Source organism: Aspergillus fumigatus, chromosome 7, assembly GCF_000002655.1.
Source record: "Aspergillus fumigatus Af293 chromosome 7, whole genome shotgun sequence".
NCBI classification, from domain to species: Eukaryota; Fungi; Ascomycota; class Eurotiomycetes; order Eurotiales; family Aspergillaceae; genus Aspergillus; species Aspergillus fumigatus.
Genome location: NC_007200.1, coordinates 881,328 through 899,284, shown reverse-complemented (window position 1 = coordinate 899,284; position 17,957 = coordinate 881,328). Strand labels below are relative to the sequence as shown.

General features: G+C 51.7%; 9 protein-coding genes across 9 annotated transcripts; 4 read left to right on the top strand and 5 right to left on the bottom strand.

The window, feature by feature from the left end:
* Positions 1 to 279: 279 nt before the first annotated feature.
* AFUA_7G04000 (uncharacterized protein) lies at positions 280 to 2,128 on the bottom strand (the record flags this gene model as incomplete). The annotated part of the gene is made up of 3 exons (XM_077805176.1): positions 1,607 to 2,128; positions 1,487 to 1,549; positions 280 to 1,425 (listed from the first exon to the last, which is right to left on the bottom strand). Exons 1-3 carry the CDS (start codon positions 1,760 to 1,762, stop codon positions 280 to 282), a joined length of 1,365 nt encoding a protein of 454 aa, XP_077661304.1. The 5' UTR covers positions 1,763 to 2,128.
* A 160-nt stretch (positions 2,129 to 2,288) lies between these two features.
* Positions 2,289 to 3,723, top strand: ura6 (uridylate kinase ura6). Its single transcript, XM_744016.2, has one exon. The coding sequence runs from the start codon at positions 2,775 to 2,777 to the stop codon at positions 3,480 to 3,482; it is 708 nt and encodes a 235-aa protein (XP_749109.1). The 5' UTR covers positions 2,289 to 2,774; the 3' UTR covers positions 3,483 to 3,723.
* Positions 3,724 to 4,024: 301 nt separating this feature from the next.
* AFUA_7G03980 (PCI domain protein) lies at positions 4,025 to 5,533 on the bottom strand (the record flags this gene model as incomplete). The annotated part of the gene is made up of 2 exons (XM_744017.1): positions 4,025 to 5,184; positions 5,287 to 5,533. The coding sequence occupies 2 exons, from the start codon at positions 5,531 to 5,533 to the stop codon at positions 4,025 to 4,027; spliced, it is 1,407 nt and encodes a 468-aa protein (XP_749110.1).
* Positions 5,534 to 6,390: 857 nt separating this feature from the next.
* AFUA_7G03970 (uncharacterized protein) lies at positions 6,391 to 7,116 on the bottom strand (the record flags this gene model as incomplete). The annotated part of the gene is made up of 2 exons (XM_744018.1): positions 6,391 to 6,938; positions 7,002 to 7,116. The coding sequence occupies 2 exons, from the start codon at positions 7,114 to 7,116 to the stop codon at positions 6,391 to 6,393; spliced, it is 663 nt and encodes a 220-aa protein (XP_749111.1).
* A 1,545-nt stretch (positions 7,117 to 8,661) lies between these two features.
* AFUA_7G03960 (PaaI family thioesterase) lies at positions 8,662 to 9,399 on the top strand (the record flags this gene model as incomplete). Its single annotated transcript, XM_744019.1, has 1 exon — positions 8,662 to 9,399. The coding sequence occupies one exon, from the start codon at positions 8,662 to 8,664 to the stop codon at positions 9,397 to 9,399; it is 738 nt and encodes a 245-aa protein (XP_749112.1).
* Positions 9,400 to 9,536: 137 nt separating this feature from the next.
* On the bottom strand, positions 9,537 to 10,879 carry AFUA_7G03950 (thioesterase family protein; the record flags this gene model as incomplete). The annotated part of the gene is made up of 2 exons (XM_077805175.1): positions 10,565 to 10,879; positions 9,537 to 10,498 (listed from the first exon to the last, which is right to left on the bottom strand). The coding sequence occupies exons 1-2, from the start codon at positions 10,671 to 10,673 to the stop codon at positions 9,537 to 9,539; spliced, it is 1,071 nt and encodes a 356-aa protein (XP_077661303.1). The 5' UTR covers positions 10,674 to 10,879.
* Positions 10,880 to 11,011: 132 nt separating this feature from the next.
* On the bottom strand, positions 11,012 to 14,652 carry AFUA_7G03940 (putative alpha,alpha-trehalose phosphate synthase subunit TPS3). The gene is made up of 3 exons (XM_744021.3): positions 14,178 to 14,652; positions 12,737 to 14,120; positions 11,012 to 12,675 (listed from the first exon to the last, which is right to left on the bottom strand). The coding sequence occupies exons 1-3, from the start codon at positions 14,198 to 14,200 to the stop codon at positions 11,323 to 11,325; spliced, it is 2,760 nt and encodes a 919-aa protein (XP_749114.1). The 5' UTR covers positions 14,201 to 14,652; the 3' UTR covers positions 11,012 to 11,322.
* Positions 14,653 to 14,882: 230 nt separating this feature from the next.
* Positions 14,883 to 16,213, top strand: AFUA_7G03930 (Stk19 family serine/threonine-protein kinase; the record flags this gene model as incomplete). The annotated part of the gene is made up of 2 exons (XM_744022.2): positions 14,883 to 15,560; positions 15,621 to 16,213. Exons 1-2 carry the CDS (start codon positions 14,993 to 14,995, stop codon positions 16,211 to 16,213), a joined length of 1,161 nt encoding a protein of 386 aa, XP_749115.1. The 5' UTR covers positions 14,883 to 14,992.
* Positions 16,214 to 16,789: 576 nt separating this feature from the next.
* Positions 16,790 to 17,954, top strand: AFUA_7G03920 (SRPBCC family protein; the record flags this gene model as incomplete). The annotated part of the gene is made up of 2 exons (XM_744023.1): positions 16,790 to 17,291; positions 17,485 to 17,954. 2 exons carry the CDS (start codon positions 16,790 to 16,792, stop codon positions 17,952 to 17,954), a joined length of 972 nt encoding a protein of 323 aa, XP_749116.1.
* Positions 17,955 to 17,957: the final 3 nt, after the last annotated feature.

The window sequence follows — 17,957 nt, the reverse complement described above, 5'->3', positions numbered from 1 at the left end:
CTCTATCCTCCTCCTTATACTTGCCTATAATCATGACTCATGTACATATCGATCAATTATCGTCGCGTTTCCTTGCTCGGAAGGGTCATTCACTGTTTGAGCTTCTTTGAAAGGGCTATTCTACTTGTCTGAAGCATTTATTGATGCCAATGTACGAGTGATCATTCTGTGAATCCACCATTTATGACACAATTTGCCCATTCCTTCATTGGCTCGCTTCTTTGTATCACTCCTCATGTCAACCCCAGTGCTTCACCCCGATGGACAGGTTTCAAAATACTAGAACATAAGTCTTAAAACTTTGGCCTTGATAGGCCCCGCCAACTCCCTCGCCAGTCGTTCATCCTCACGAATTTGAAAAGCTGTTGGATCCATGATCTGTTCCTCAATCTCCCGAGCGACTTTCTCAAGCTGGTCCTGTTTGAAGCTGCCCATTTGAAGTCGAATATCTACCCAGTCAAGTCTTGGTCCATAGCGCGCAAAGGCAAGCAGCGGCAAGGACCACCGCTCACCCACTTGAAGACTGATGGGCCAGTCCCGAATATTCATACTGATATGAAGGACACGCAGCGATTTGCAGTAGACAGTCAGGTCATCGCAGGCATTGTACCACGACATGTCGCTCATGCACTTGTACCACCGGAAATTTAGCAGTGCAGGCTCGCTGTACATGGTATGGTTCAGCTCGATGTGCTGGATCGCCATTTGAGCTTCCTTGCTGGTGATCTTCAGAAAGCGCATTACGGTACGAGTCGTGTTGAATATGAACTGCATCCTGGAGTAGAACAGGCACAGCGTATCACGATAGATGCTGCGACATGTGATCAGAAGCGCGATGGGGAGGGGAGCACAAGTAAAGCGTCCTTCATTTGAGGGTGCAACATGTGTTCTTGGATCTCGAGGTCGCAGCTGACGATGGTAGAGGCGGTAATGGACTCTCTTAATGTTATTTTCTGGGTTCTTGTCCCGCAAACGGAGGACTTCGACTCGGTGAACGTCAAACACGAGGTCGTAGATTCTCCAACGTAGCTCGCCGGGAAGACGCTGAAACGCCGAAAGTTTGGTAGGTCGAGTATCTTTCACCATGGCATGTGCATTCCTAACTTGGCCTTGGTAGAAGCTCTTCTTCGTGGGAACGAGTTGTAGAGACTGGGGGGATAGAACAAGGCCTTCTTCTAGTCTGGGCTTGAACGAAGAATTATGGTATGCTAGATAGTTATTGGAGGCAGTCTGTCCACATGAAAGTCTTGGAACAAGTGGATTCTCACATTTGGTGAAGATATTCCCTTCGCCTTCACAGTTTGAACTGCCGGTCTGGTAAGCATTGGAAAAGGTATTGCTCGTCTTGCTGTCGAGGCCTTTGGATACAGAGGCATTGACATTCCCTGTAGACATAATTCCTGGTTCCTGCGAGTCTCCAGGTTTCTGTTCGGTGTTTTTTGTCAGCTGTATTCCACTCAATCGAGTCAGGACAGCAGACGAGTACATTGAGATCGCACTTTCGTCCTCCGGAGAAAACATTCCTGTATCCACCTCTGCCACGAGATGTCTTAATAATCGTGAGTAAAACCTAAATTGCTTAGACCGAGATGGAAGCTCAACTGACACTAAATTCGAATCTCCTTGCTGGAGAACGGGAGTTGTTGTCTTGTGTATCGGGTGAATTGACGTGGGATTTAATGGATCTGCTGCCTCTTCCTCGACCAGGTATGAACCCCCGGTCTCCTTGCTGGCCTGTATTTCGCCGCTTTGGTTTAGGCATGTCGAAATTATGAGTCGCTGATATGCAGATGGTGAAGTATGGTATGAGAAGGGAGAGAGCGTGTATGGGAGGAGAAGAGGAAGGAGGAGATGCAGAGTTTTGAGGAAACTAAGCTTTAACACAGAGAGTACTCATGCATTCAATTGAATTTAAAAAAAAAAGCATATAGCACATATCTGAGAAACTGGTGAGATCTAAATCATTCACTGCTCCTGATTTGCTTATTATCTTCCTAGTCTGCCAGCGCAGAATAGACAGAATGGTCTGTTAATGATCGATGAATATCACAACTCTATAAAATTATGATCATCTGTTCCTCAACTAATTGACCCATCTATCTCAAAGTAGTATAATCATACTTGCAGCTCCAAATGGATATGATTGTGTTGTTAAAGATCGAGCACTGCACAGAGGGACCACTGTGCTGTGAGACAAGTATACAGATATCACGCTAAACCGCTTCCGGACTTCCTTATGCCATATTTTTCTGTCATCAATCTTGCTGCTGTTATTATTAGACTCATGTTCCGTCCCCATCACCAAAAGCTCTCGCTGGCTCTTCTTCATCGGCCTCCCCCAGCTCAGTTTATTATCTAGATTCCAGTACAACGTTAATCATACTCTTAAAGGAATGTCTTTTTCCTCTGGAGCCCTGCGATCCTCCAGCATCTCTACCCGAGTTCAATTGCTGTCGATATTGCATCCCGTGAGATCATCACTGGGACCCCACCACAACTACCACCACCACCACCAACAGCCGCAGTATCACCGCCGCCCCTATTCTTCCTCCTCTTCTAAACCTGACTCTGCTCCCCCATCTTCCTCTTCGTCCTCCTCCGCCTCGTCAGGGTCCCAATATAGCCGCTCTCAATTCAAAATCCTTCCCTTCGTGACTATCTTCGCCATTGGCACCGGTTCCTACATCCTATTGGTGAAATCGCGCACAGGCGTCCGCAAGCCGCAATCCAATCAATAAAACACCACACCACCTCAATAACAAGCAATATCAATCATGGCCAACACACAGAATCCCCCAGCCGTTCCTCCCACACAACCCGCCCCTCCTCAGGCCTCGACAAACACCACCCCGCGCTTCTCTCCACAGGATGTCACCGTCGTGTTCCTGCTCGGTGGACCCGGCAGCGGCAAGGGCACGCAGTCCGCCAACCTAGTCCGCGACTACGGGTTCATCCACCTGTCCGCAGGCGATCTCCTGCGCGCGGAACAGGTCCGTGAGGGAAGCCAGTACGGTGACCTCATCCGCACATATATCAAAGAGGGCAAGATCGTGCCCATGGAGATCACGGTGGCGCTACTGTCGAACGCCATGGCCGAGGCGTTGGCGGCGGGGGCTGGCGCGACCGCTGAGGGCGGGAAGAAGAAGGCCCGGTTCCTGATCGACGGGTTCCCGCGGAAGCTCGATCAGGCCGTGTTCTTCGAGGATACGGTCTGCCCGTCCGAGATGACTCTGTTCCTGGACTGTCCCGAGGAGGTGATGGAGAAGCGGCTGCTCAAGCGCGGCGAGACCTCGGGGCGTGACGACGATAATGCCGAGTCAATCCGCAAGCGGTTCCGCGTGTTTGTTGAGACTAGTATGCCCGTTGTCCGGGCGTTCGAGGAACAGCAGAAGGTCTTGTCCGTCTCCGCCACGGGGACGGTCGATGAAGTGTATGCCAGGATTCGGGAGGGACTCGAAAAGAAGGGTGTCCAGCCTATCTGATGGAGCTATGCCAACATCGGCTTTTGACCGCCAATTGCTTCCGATCCTCGGATATCTTCTCTGCTGATATATGTCTGTTTATTATGGAAGAAAATTCATGTTCGTTGTTTATATAGACATATCCCATTTACTCCATCTTGTCAAATACAAAGCGCTCCGTGTCTTAGCGAGTCGTACTAGAGCTAAAGAATATACACTGTCTACCTCGAAATATCGCCCAAAGGATGAACAAGACATGATTCGTGATTGATTGATCTGGTCGATTCCTAACTACTGACATGCATCCAGGGCTTCCCCGTCTCTAGACAACAGAAGTGGCTACAATATGAACATTGTAGAGATGGAAATAAGAGAAATGGACGGGAAATTCGAACAAAAGAATAAAGGGGGGGGGGGGTCTCCTGGTTCAGAAGAAACAAGACAAAGTAAATAAAGCAAAGGACACCCCAATCATTACTTTTCTTCGTTTTTCATCTTGTGGCGACGAAGTCTATTGCTTTCTCCTGCCTCGCTGCAACTCTAGTTCCCCTTCAGCACCTAATCTATTCAGCACCTCCAACCAACTCAACCTCCCGAGCCTGCTGTGGTTGTGAGGGTTGGGACTGCTGTTGTTGCTGGGGGTTACGTCTCCGGTCACCACCCTTGGCTCCTTTGTCGCCCGACTTGCCCTGACCGACTTCCTCAGCTGCGGCCTGCATGCTCTCCCGGATATAGCGCTCCCGCTCGGTGCGGAGAACACCCAGTACACTCTCCAGACTGCGGCGCCAGACCATCAGACGACCCTGCACCTCCGCCCACTGCTTCTCGCCGAATACACGGTATGTGGCGCGGTGCACCAGGAACTCGGAACGCAGCTGTGACAGCTTGCCCTCAACCAGACCAGCTCGAATCGTGTCGATGACCCACTTCTCCACATCTTCAACGGGCACGCGCAGCGCCGAGGCGATGGTAGTATAGGGGAGGGAGCGAGAGGGAGTCGAAGCCGCAAGCGAAGCCAGGGTCAACAGGCGCATCTTGGTCTGCAGAGCCTCGGCGCCATCGACCAGAACACCGCCAGAGATGGTTTCGAGAGGGGTGGCCGCGATGAAATCCTCGTAGGCGTCCAGAGTGTCAGCGGTGAAGATCTCCAGCAACTCGAACAGGGTGCTGTCGCTGGAGCGAAGAGCCTGGATGGCATCGGCAGCGGTCAACGAAGTGAAATCGAAAACGGCGGGGCTCTTCAGGGCGGAGGTCAAGGCACGGACGGCCAGGTCGCGCGCTTCCTTGCTGGAGGACTCGTTGGCGGGGATTGTCTGCAGGGCCTGCACCACATGGGTCTGTGCCAATTCAAGATCGCCCGAAGCCTGAGCGGCATCGGCAATAGCAAGGTGCAGCTTCTGAGCATCCTCGTCATCCAACTCCCAGGCAGACAACCAGGTGGGCAGCTGAGCGGCCAGCTGCGGCTTCAGAGCCTCGAAGGCGTACGAAGAGCCGGACTGGCGAATGACGGCGACGATGGCCAGGAGGACGTGGAAACGGCTGGAGTCGGTGGGAGCGAGAGTGTTGAAGATGGTGGTCAGGATGGAGATGGCGAGGGTGGGGCCAAACTGAGGCGAGGTGGTGATAGGTTTGGCGAGGTAGGTGCAAATGCGGGAGAGGAAAATATCCGGGTTGGAGGCCTGGTGCACCAGGTGCACCAGGAGGTTGTAGGCGGAAATGATTTCTAGTTGCAAGAAAGATTGCACAGGTCAGCCTTTCCCAGCTCCTTGTCTTTGTCTCGATCCTCCGGGTTCATCTACAGCAACCCTGGCCCACACAAACTCACCTCTCTCTGGAGCCGCGTTCAACACGGCCGCGGCACCCACCAACTTCTTCAGCACTTCATCGCGCTGTTTGCGATCGGGCTCCTCTTCTGACTGTTCTTGCTGGCGAAGAGGCTCAATGAGGGGAGCGACTTCGGATTGGAGGCTGGCGCCCTCGTTCTTGCGGAGGGCGTCAATGTACTGGGCGAACTCATCAGCAAGTTCGGTGAAGCTACCCTCGATCAGGAGGGTGGTGGTAGGAGCGGGCATAATGGGCGTAGATAGGAGAAGGGGGGAAGGGGAGAGAGAAGAGAGAGAAGAGGTCTAGAAGAGAAAAAGAGAGGGGGTGGAGTGTCCCAAGAGGCTATCGATATTCGATAAGTTCGATGATGCCGGGAAGGGCGAAATTTCAGTGTGGGCAAAACTCTTGGCGAATGGGACCTTTTTTGGTTGAGAAAAAACACCTGACAGAGGGACATCTCTACAAGAGGTCAGAAACTATTTCAGTACAACAACAGACGTATATTACCTTGGATTGAATTCATGATTAATATCGATTTGCATATGGTTCTTGGTATGGCTATTCGGTAAATATTTCGAAAAGGGCAAATTTGCAGAGTCTCAGGCTCTTCACCGATGAATCCCCATTCCGCCCACCAACCCCAACAGGCACAGTCTAGAGTCCTTATCATTCTACAGGCTGGATTATTGTCCAAGGGCAACGTCACAATGGTAACAAGGCAAGAAGCTACCAGCACGTCAAGTAATTAATCGGGTCGTACCCATGAATTAGTCAATTCCGAAGCGCCGACAGGTATTTGCAGGCTCCCATTAAGGACAGTCATGAAAAACGTATAGTGCATACAGGGATCATAATATCACAAATGGCTCAATTACAAGACATGAACGCGAGGGAAACATTGCGATTGCAATGCAATGAGTCAAGTGGTCGGGGGGAACAAAAGGGGAAAAAAAAGTGTGGAATGGAGGCAACGAACAGGCATTAGACAGAGAGGTCAACGGTCGAGTATCGATCTCCCGGGTTGTCTTGTGCGCCCTCCATGCTCGCATACTCAACGAATGCGCTAGGAATGGTCCATGGTCGCAAACATGGCACACCACCCCATTTACAGCAAGAGACGAGCCGCAAAGAAGAGCACGGTCGCCATCACACCGGTAGCGTGCTCCCCGACCAGGCGAATGGCAGCATTGCTGGTCTCCGTGGTAGCACTGCTGCTAGCAGTGGCGGTGGCCGTGGCAGTCGACTCGGCCTGGTTTCCGGTCGCGCTCTCCGTAGCGGTGGAAATAGCGGAAGAGGTAGTGGTCGATGAAGAGGTGGAAGAGGCCGTCGCGTTCAGTGTACCGCATTCTTTCTGGGCGGCCGTACACTTTTCATCCTGATCCTGAGTCGAGGAGGCAGCAATGCACTGCTTGTAGGTTTCCTGGCAGACAAAGAAGGGGATGGTCTGCATGTACGGGGACACGTCAGCCTCGGTACCGTTGCTGCAAACGCAAGAGAATTCGAGAGTGTCCTGTTCATTTATCGCATTAGTTCGGTGAGCAGTGAGAACGGTGGGTTCCTTAAGTTCAAAACATACGGAATCACATGAGTTGCGATCGGCGATTCCACCGCAGATACTTGGGCAGGTGTTCCGCTCAGCCAGGCACCAAGACGCTATAAATCATCTCTGAGTCAGTCAATTGACCACTCGGGTGACGAACGACCTCAGTAACGGACCTTTGTCAGTAGAGCTAACCAGAGCGATGTTGAAGCCCGCAGGGAAAGTGTAATTGTTGGCAGCAGCAGCAGCGGCAGCCACCAAGGTGGACAAGGCAATGGCGATGGAGCGCATGGTGGAGAACGTGAAGATCTTTGATTATGTGAGAAGATCGACAGTCAATTGATAAGGTTATGAGGATGCAAATAATCCTGATTGAATGAGTTTATTATTGTTAATGACGACGACGATGGAGAGAGAAGAGGCAGGGAAGAGAAGGGAGAAAGGTAAAGAAGAAGAAAAAGTGGAGGAGGAGAGGGAAATAAACAAGAGGGAAAGTTCAATGCCCTCTCCAGGAAACACTTAGATTATTTTGTATTAGAAGGAAAGGACCTATCGAGGATCAGGAATGCCAGTTTAGCGTCAATTCTCGTCCAAAACGGAAATTATTCAAAAGCGACCAAGGATCGTAGTGTAGGACTTGGACTTGGTAGGAGGTTAGCTGCAGACTAACGGACATACCTTGGTACAGCTCTAGTTAGTCCATGGTCTTGTCTGTTTATATGATTATGATTCTGATTTATGATTATGATGCAGTAGTTCTCCCATGACTGTTAGGACTCAGATAGCAGGATTCATTCATTAACAATCAATCCTTGAACTTCGTGAAGAATTGCCGCCTCCGTACGAGTGATGACACTGCCGGATAATGACATTGCGAAGAAATTCAGTCAGGCACCACATTTGAAGCTAGCAAGATGCAACTCACAACTATCCTCAGAAGACGTAGTATCCACTGGTAACCGGGTCTACTATACCTACTGTGTGAATGAGTGAACCCATTGTATTTGTTGACAGCCAATCATTCACCTGACGCTGCGGAATCTGCGGAGATACTTACAGAGTGCTACAGAGTAGTACTCCCGTAGTTGACTCCGTATCGTCGAAATCAAGGAACGACCGGCACTTTACACAGTAGGTGTAACTATTCTTATTATCTTTGTTGTTGTTGTTATTGTTATTGTTATTGTAATTATTATTCAGGACTGGTGGCACAAGGAATAATACTAAAGGATCAGAGTCATACCATACCATCCAAAAACAAAGGAATGCCCGTTGTTGCTCATGTGCTCAGACATTGGTTGGGTACCTGAATGTACCTGAGGGCCGGACAACGCAGGTAGACAGACACTATAGAATAATTAGCCTGTAGCAAATAAATAGTGTCAGAATAAATGACGATCCCATCCAGAGAGTGAATACTTGTTATGATCCTTGTAAGAGTCCGTGTCACTAGACTTGATCAATCTCGGAGATAACATTTCCACAAACAGAAAACATACCCGCGGCGGACTAGATATGAAAGGAACTTCAGACTCGTAGCACACCCAGTCTACTACTGCCTTACGACAGTCGATATCTGAGTCAATTATGAGTATTCTTCTCAGATCCCATATCCTGACAGATGATTGTCTGACTAGGTAACTACTGATCCCTCCTTATCAATCGTAAATCTTGACAATGGTCAATCGGCATGATGGTTCTTCATCCGAACTATAGCCGAGGTTCGTAGCTGCTGTTGGACACATCGACCAGGCACTTTTTTTGTGGATACATTTCCTACCTGCTTGTCCATCTCACCTTCGATTATCTCTTTCCTCATATACAATCCCTCTAAAAATGGCTGAAAAAGACCAAGACCACCCTCCCTCCGCTCCTCCGCCCACTTCCTACATGAGTGAACCCACCTCCGATCCCGCCCTACTTGATCCCTTTCGCGCCATCGCCTGGTCCAACTCCCTCCTCAACTCCCCCGACTACTATCCCATCCGCACCTGGTCCCGACTCTTCAAGCCACACACAGGCGAAGATGGCTTCTTCGCCAGCACCTTGGCCACATCCTCCACCATCCCGCACTGTCTGACTCTCCGCCGGCGCAACCTCCTCCCTCCCCCGCAGGAGCCTCCCGTCTGGCCCAGTCCCACCGCAACCCCGTCGTCGGCGCCCTCGCCAATTCCCCCGGATATCATTATGATGGTTGACCTCGCGACGCCCGGCGTGAGTGGCCACCCGTCCACCGCTCATGGCGGCGTCGTGGCCACGCTGATTGACGAGGCCATGTCCTTGGCAGTCGCCATCCATGCTCCGTCCTCCGGGGACCATCCGCGGGGTGCCATCTACACTGCGCAGCTGGACGTCCGATACAAGAAACCCCTCCGTGTGCCTGGCTTAGTTGTCATCCGCGCGAAAGTCGTGGCTCGGGTCGGAAGGAAGTACTGGGTGCGTGCGCAAGCGGTGCAGGAAGAAAGTGACGAGAACAACGGCCGCGGGCTCGGGGGTCCTCTGGAATGGGCGAAAAAGAAAACCGTGGTGACCGATGCCATGGCGTTTTGGATACAAACTGCTCCTTCGTTGTGACAACCGTCTCCATTTCATATTCTCTCTATTTCTAATGTATATACTCCCGTATAGAGATATAAAATGTAACATCCAAGGACATTGATACGGAGATTCAGTGGTCAAAGGAGAGAAGGGGAGCGATGCAGGGGAAAAAGCTATATCTTCGACTTCCGCTGCCCAATATTCCGGCTGGCATCCACCACCAATCCCACTTGGGTGCTCAGCGCCACCACATCCCCCTGCTCATCCAGAACTATCACGTCCAGATCGGTTCGGCCGTTCCGCACCGACTTGGTCTGCACGCGGCTATACAGCCACTCCACCCCGCTCGCCGGTAACCGCTTCTTGAAGTCGATGTTCAGCGTCACGGTCGGGTACCAGTACTTGGCCAGTTTCCCCTTTGCCGATTCCGTTTCTGCAGCGTCGTCTGTGGTGCCTCCCTCCTTCGTCACCTTGCCCATGCTGTCAAACCCATCCAGCGCCATCGGGAACATGTCCACCAGAAACGCCACGGCCTCATTCGTCCACCGCGCCTCCGTGTTCCCACCAGGCCGGAACCGTGCCCACTGGTCGACAACCGGCGTCTTGCCCAGCGCAGGATCCGGTCCGTACAGTTCAACCTGCTGCGACGCCCGGCGGAACTTGGGAAACGGCGCAACCAGCCGGACCCATTGCCCATCACGACCGGTCTCCCGCAATGCTGCAAGGTTCACACGACCCTGAGGCCCCGACCCGCGAATTGCCTCGGGTAGCAAGGTCCAGCTCGAGGGCGCCGATACGCCCACTTCAGCTGTCGCGGGGCTCACCGTGATGTAACCCGCGACCTTGACTTCCAGATTTCCCCCGTCTTCAGATGACGCCGACGACCCAGTCTGGGCCCCCTTCTTCTTCCCTTTCTCGCTAGGCTGCAACAGCGCGACATGGATCGTACTGGTTCGGGCCCCGAGTTTCGTATCCTGCACCTCCAACACAGCCGGGCCCACGGCCGTGCGACGTAGAAACGCAAGCTGCATAGAGATCGGAGTTGCAGTGGCATCGTACCGCCTGGGATGTGTGTGCGCAAAATGTGTGATTGCCAATCGGTAGAGGACAGCCGTTGTGTATCCGCCGTTGGGAACTATACGGTGCCAAATCAGCTCGCAATGATTTCGAATCGCTACGCTGCAGATTGTAGGAGACGTACCGGTGCCAATGCACCATTCATCCCGCAAGACAGCCGAGTACCGGTGGCTATTTACAGGAGTCACTTTGATCGCCTCCTCGAAGGCCTGATTTGCTGCGGGGACCGCCATTGCTAATAGGATTTCGTTACGGCCGGAAAAGGAGCAATACTCTTGCAGATTGACAGGTCAGGTCAGATCAGGCCAAGCAAGCTGTTCAGAGAAATCGAAAGTCCTGTGAAATGAAGGAGTGGTTGGAGACATGCCGGAAATCGTAGCTAAGGTCGCAGTCGATTATCAACATTAATATGTCGGCCATGCGAGTCGGATCAGGCCTGACCAGACCTCGGTTCTTCGTATCTTGGGAGCCATAACAGCCGAACGCTGACTAACCCGCTACAGCTCGTGACCAGTTGGCTGGTTGACCTAACAAAACTACGATGACTGTAAACGTTTTCATCAGGATATTTGTGCATGTGGCATCCTTGTTCTGGCAATTTCTTTTTATCTGTTTGGAACGAAACATGCCTCACATTCCCTATCCAGATATTCCATTCATTACGCCCGTTGACCGTCTTTTGCTTCAACGCTGCGGTGTAATTAACATATCCCAATACATACAATTATTGAGCCATTTGCGTCGTACCCTCGTAGATTGATTGAGTCGAAAGAAGAATCTGTGTACTTAGTGCACTGGTGACGCATTTGCCAGTCTCTCAAGGCAAGAGAGGACACCTGTGAACAGTTGGAGTCAGCGAGGCGCTCTACATTGCTTGGAAGCCTAGTATGGCACGACAAACAACTTACCAGTCACTCCCTGCGTCAAAGTGGCTTTGGCCTCTGTGCTGCGAGACCCCAGAGTGACTGTCATCGCATAGCCAACTGCCTTTGCACTTTCCAGCTTGTTAGCCCATCGGAACACTGGCTCGTCGTCTCGACCGTCTCCAATGGCCAACAGAAAGTCCGGTCGAGCAATCTGCTCGTCCTTTTGGCTCGCATTGAGGCAGTCCCGCCATACTAATTCCGCCGCCGAGGCCTTGTTCGTATTTGCTGGTCCTACCACGAGTGCACGGTCAATGAGAACGGCATGTACCCCCTGACTGGCGCATGCATCGTTGATATGACCTGCACACTCAGATGCCAGCCGAGAGGCAGCTTCGTTGTCTTCCGCCGAGCCATAGTGGAACACGAGGGAACAGTGGCGTTTCTCAATCCAGCTGCCCTCCGCTCGTTCCTGATAGTAGCTGAGAATCTGGCTGACGCCTTCCTTCCAGGCATCTGTCCGCTCCTTGTTGGTCAACTTGAGCCATTCTTCAGTGTTCGGCTCTCGCACGAAGCAACCATTCTCTGCGATCAGCCCGAGGCCAGGAACGCGTCGGAACAGACGTTCCATCTCTTCGGGCATTCGTGAACTCATGACATAAACCACATTCTTACTGTCCTCAGTCAAATCCGTCAACGTGACAATCGCTCGCTGTGGAGTCGTGACAATGATGCTCTTGGGAGAACCCCATGACGCAAGAGTGCCCTCGTAGTCTACAATGATCAATCGGCGAGCGGCTTTTCGGTACATCTCCTCCACTTTATTAACAGGCAAGCGTGGAACAGCCATGATCTCGCGCGAAGACTGTTCATTCCAGACACGTTGCAATCTCTCATTGAAGGATTTCACCCAATTTCCTGTAGAGTTCTGAAGGACAGCCCGGCGAAGCTGCTCCCACACCCGTTGACGATCCGCCTCGCTCCTGGTCAGCGCAGTATGGACGGCCTCCGCACATTGCCGGTAGTCCCAGGGGTTGACAAGCAGCGCGTGGTTGCCAAAAACCGACGCACTTCCAGTGAACTCGCTCAGAATGAGAGATCCATACTTCTTGTTTCCGTATTTTCCGTCTTGGCAGTACACGAATTCATGACTGGTCAGATTCATCCCTTCACGCAAACTGGTGATCATCAAGGCATCCGCCACTGAGATCAAAGCCAAGTATTGCGGGAAAGCAAGATCTTGTTTGAGGAATACTAGTGGTTGATGAGCAAGCGTTGAGTGCATCGAGTTGATTCGCATGGCGATGTCTGAAATCATGGCTTCGAGCTCTGGCTGTTCGGTGGTGCTTGTCGCGACTTGAATCAGAACAACCTGTCCAGAAGGGTCAGCGCAATCGCGTGAAGGCGCATATAGCAGCCAAGAATGTACTTGCCTTGTTTCTCCATTCAGGGTACGTGTTTAGGAAGAGCTCGTAGCTCAGAAGCTTTTGCCTGATTCCGCGAACCGAGTCAATCTTGTCGCGGGAAACGATAAGATATTTTCCTTCATATCTCTCCGAAATTGTCTTCACCCATTGCTCCACATCGGCCGCCTGTCGTCGCTTGTCCCAGGAGGTTGGATCGATACCGATGGGAAATGTACCGACGTTAACAAAGCGATCTTCCAGCTCAAGTCCCTCGTTGGTTGCCTCGACGCAAAGGATGCGACTACAGGTCTGAAGGAAATGTCGGCAGTACTCATCAGTCTGGAACCCAATAAGGTTAGCGCCCAGCATGCCCTCGAGAAGTTCTTTTCGAGGCGCCAAGCATCTGAAGACTTCGGAGGAAGGAAAAGCTATATGCAGGAAGAAGCCGATTTGTGCATCCGGGAGCAATTTTCGAAGCATCGCGGGGACAAGGAGCAGGTGGTAGTCCTGGACCCAGATGGAATCACCACGTTTCCAATTCTTCGCGATGCGCTCCGCGAACGCCTGGTTGGTCTTGACATAATAAATCCAGGAATGGTCCTCATATGCTTTGCTTTTCGGGTTGTCGGGGATCTGGTAATGAAACACAGGCCAGAGGATTGTCTTGCAGAAATGAGTGTAGTGACCGTCAAAGTCACCGTCGCTGACATAGACCGTCAACGATCCGTACTCATCTTCTAACTTCTCGGCGATGGCAGCTTTGGTGTGCGGCGACAATGCATCCGTGGGCATACCCAGCGTGCCAACCCACACTTTGTCTTCCAATTGACCTGCATCTGTTGCAGATCGCACCGCATTACGTAACCCGCCGTTACCCTGCTCTGCTGTTTCGACGGTCCACTCAGCCTTCGAGAACGAAGTTTTGCGGCTGCGATCCTCAGCTTTGTCCGGGGGATGCGACCGGAAGGGTTCGATCTTCAGTGGTGTCTTTTCGCGAATCGGTTCCAAAACAGAGACAGTGGGCTCCTGGTGTTTAAGAATCGAAGGGGAGGGTGAAATAGGCGGCCGAGCCTTGGGCTGGTTCAGAGCTGTGGTGGCACCCCATGCGGGAGAATGAGCTTCACTTTCGGTGAGAAGATTTGCATCATCCGGCACAGCTGGAAATGGATAACTTGAGGGTTCCTGCTCAGCCTTTGTGATGTCCGATGTGAAGATTCGCTCATGATCAGTTGTAGCCCCAGGCGTCAGGCCTGCCTTTCGAGCATCATTCTGTCGTTCAAACAAGCTGATAGCAGCATTGGGTGCTGGCGTCACAGCCTGGGATGGAGGGTTCGATACGGGAGGGCTCGTTAGATCACCGGCTGGATCTTCAGAGTCGTTGTCATGAAAATTCACAGTGTATGGGAGGAATCTGGCAGATCGAATACGTCAGCGCAACAATGACAGTAAGAGAGATTAGTCGACATACAATGAAGCGATGAAGATCGTCATCTTTGCGGATTGATACGGAGTCTAAACCAAATGGTGGAGGGGAGAGGTCAAAGGAAAGGCGACGGAGGGGCTAAAGGAATTGGAAAGGAACAGGGCTCGAACTGCAATTGATGAAGAAAGGATCATCGAAGATATAGAAGAAGTAACACAGCGGCAAGGAAAAGGCACCCTGAATGCTGGGCCGATACAGCTGGCTCTATTCTACCACAGATCGTTGTTCTTGTCACAACTTGGACACAAAAAAGGGCCTTCTCTCATGGCTACGTCATGTGAGAAAAAGCTGTGGCCTAAGGCGGAAGAATCCAGCAGGAGTGGGACGGCCCACTAAAAACCTGGTAAGCAATGGCAAAAACAGGAGAATCGAAAGGTGAGAAGAAGGATGTATCTTTTTTTCCCCTTTCCAGGGTAGCTTCGGCCCTGTCTAGAAAAATCTCGGACTATTGATAGTGACCTACAAAGTATCTCTCTGATTCAACTAAGGTCTTTTGTCGTCCCGACTGGTCAATCATTTCGTGATTGGCTGAGATCTCAGATCGATCCCTGTTGGGTTGGTTCGTCTGTCATCATGGAAACCATAAGCTGCGCTCTGATTGGCTCAATAATGTAGATTGACAGGCGGTTCGGCTAGTGAGGGGTATTGGTCACGTGTTGATAAATCGTTCTCTTATCATCACATGGACAAGCAGCCTCAGGCAGAGATCGTATCCCTTTAGGGGCATCCAAAAACTTGAGCGACATCTCTTAAAGGTTTCTAAAACCGCAGTCCTTCCCTTCTGTTCTTCTTGATGGGCCATGCCATTACGGATCACATCTGCTCCGGTATCTGGTATTCAAAAGAAAAAGAGACCCGCCACCTTTAAACCTCGTGCCTCCCCTTTTGCCGGACATGCTCGCCAGAAAGCCGCCGTTCAATCCTCCCATCCTTCCAAGTCCGATCAGCTAGATGAGCTGTACACGGGTGACTTCGATCAGGGCCCACTTCCTGACCTTGGGAGTTCTCATTATGTGTCACAGATCGCCGCCGTCGAGGATGTGATTCAGGCCATCCATTACATTCGTGACAGGATGTTCGAGGATATCCCTGCTCGCGCTGGCATGAATAGTACTCGCATTGCTGAAGTACTTAATCTTCGCCGGTCGCTACCCCCTCTAGCCTCAGTGGCTCATGTTCACACTCTGATGGATGCCCCTACGAAAGTGGAGAAAGAGATTGTGGACCTGATCACTGCCGGTCGTGTTCGTCGCTTGATCGTTCCAGGAAGAGGGACTGATGCGGCGGGGCTTGGCGATTGCCTAGTTCTAACAGAGGACTGGGAAAGGCTGGTGCGGGAAAGCAGTGTCTTGGAGGCCTCAGTTAAGGGTAAGTGAATGGAGTCTGCTGTATCACCCGTCTGCCTTGTTCTTGCTGATCATCCCACAGATAAATTTCTTCAGGTTCTCGTCCAGATCGGAAACACATCGGCTATACCGGCATCGCTTCTTTCCCAATCGGAGCGTATGGAACTGCTTCGCGCCGGATTTTTGGTGTCATCGTCCTCTCTCGTCAAGGGTTCCACGGGTGTCGCATCGCTTCCCGGTCTTCCATGCTCTGCTCCTGCTTCTGCTAGTCGGAGTGGTAGCGCCGATCAGTCCTGCGACACTCCGGATAACCAGTACCAGTCTCGATTTGAGACAACCACCCTCTTCCTCTCACTTCCCAACACTGGGCCATACCTTCGCCTTCTCGGAGCTGGTCGGAAACATCTCCTTGATCTTCTCAACAAGTCCAGTTCTGGCGAGGCCCCTGTCTATCTTCTGCGGGATCGCTGGGATGGTGCGGTCGAAACGGATAAGAGCTTCAGCGTTGCGAAGCGCATGCGAGGTGAATTTGCTGGCATCCTTCCAGGAAAGACGAGAAAGTGGAAAGAGCTCTATGGCATGAATTTCCACTGGGCTCTGGAGGAAGCTCTGGGGGCTGGGTTAATTGAGATCTTCGATACTGGCAGTGTTGGGCCTGCAGTACGCGCTCTATGAATTTGCTTTGTAGAGGAAGTCGTGCAATTTGGATGAGACCGGGTGCGGGAGTGAAATCTCAACCGCTTTCACCTCATTGAAGCATACATATATATACGGCGTCTAATATTGGCACCACTACGGAAGACGAACCATAGCGCGTTTGCGCAGCTCGAGGCCCGGGAAGTTCGATCCGACGAAGAATGTTTCGCTTACGGACGCCGTGCCGTGCTGGATGATTTGGGCGAACGTATTGATACCTTGGCTGTTCTTCTGACGTGGTGAAGAAGGTATGCTCTTTGGAGTGCTTCACATTCTGTCGAGACTCGAGTAGTGAAAAGCGTCTCGAGCCCCTTCATATACCCCTGGTTAGCTCTGAGATAGAAGTTAATATAGAATACAAGACATTTTTGCTTCACTCCACGGCTTCTCGACTGATAGGGTAAATGTCGTCAGGGTCAAGATCCACATCTGGCACTGTAGGAATGATCAGCACACAGCCGAGTAACGATTCAGGAGCTTGCGGAGCTTATCATCTAGCACACCTGTTCTAGCTTGCCATTCCATCTTCATGATATCAAGGTAATCTAAATAAAAATGAAATCTTCAAACCTCACGTCCACAGTGTCAACACCACTCATCCGCCTCTCCCCACATCCCTTTTCCTCCCTTCCCGCTCACCCCTCCCTCAGCACATCCCCATCGTCATCCCGTCCCCCACTCCACAGTTTCCTCGAAACAGCCCTATCAGAAGCCCACTCTCTCCTCACAGACACCATCCCGAATACCTTCAAGGTAGACCCGAAACCGCGCTCCTCCCCACCAACTACAGCCAAGGTCCAGCTCCTCAAGGGCACTATCCGCCACCGCAAGGGGAGTGTCCGAGGAGAGGAGGAATTCTGGGCATGTCGGAAGAGTGTTCACCAGGACACCGCTGTGGACGGTTCGGCTTCGTGGGAGGAGTTCCGCAGGGGGTTGAGGGAGAACCATTCCGAGAATGAGATGGCATATACGCCCAGTGTGACTTCTGTCGAGAGGTTGCTGGAGTGGCCAACCGAGGGAGAGATCGAAGGTGGTTGGAGGCAGGTCGGGATGCATGGTGAGTTGAGGGATCCTGATCTTGTGAGCTGATTTACTTTGTGTGTAATCGTATGTGAGTCAGACATGGAATGTATTTGCATCCTGGCTACGGCAGGTCGTTTCTTTTGCCTCGTTGATCTAATCTTTATACACCAAAAAAAGCCCAGATTCATACCCCACGCATCTAATGGCAACCACTAACAAGCAGCCAGTGAACATCATCACCCATACTTTCCACCCAACAACCTTGATAGCCCCCCGCACCTTCATCAGCCTAGTAATCTCTGCCGACTTACCAAATTTCGTCCGTCAGGGATTCATGACGGTTCAGATCCCCCTCGCGGCGAAACCTACAGATGCAATTCCCGACGAGATACGAGAAAAGGTTGCATCCGCCGCGCCCAGAAACGCGGTTTTTGCATCCTACGCCAGCGTGGAACAGGTTGTGTCACTGGCAACACCGGCGGTGACCTGTAACCCAGGCGCTGCGAGGGACGGAAATGGTGATACCAATCAGCTGGAGTGGACGATGGCGACCACTTCGGATGCAGGCGGGGCGATTCCACGGTGGATACAGCGAAGCTGGATGATGGGCGGAGTCCCCAAGGCAATCGTAGCCGACGTGGGGTATTTCATCAGTTGGACTGGCCAGCAGAGAAACAATATATCATATTCAGCTTGAACC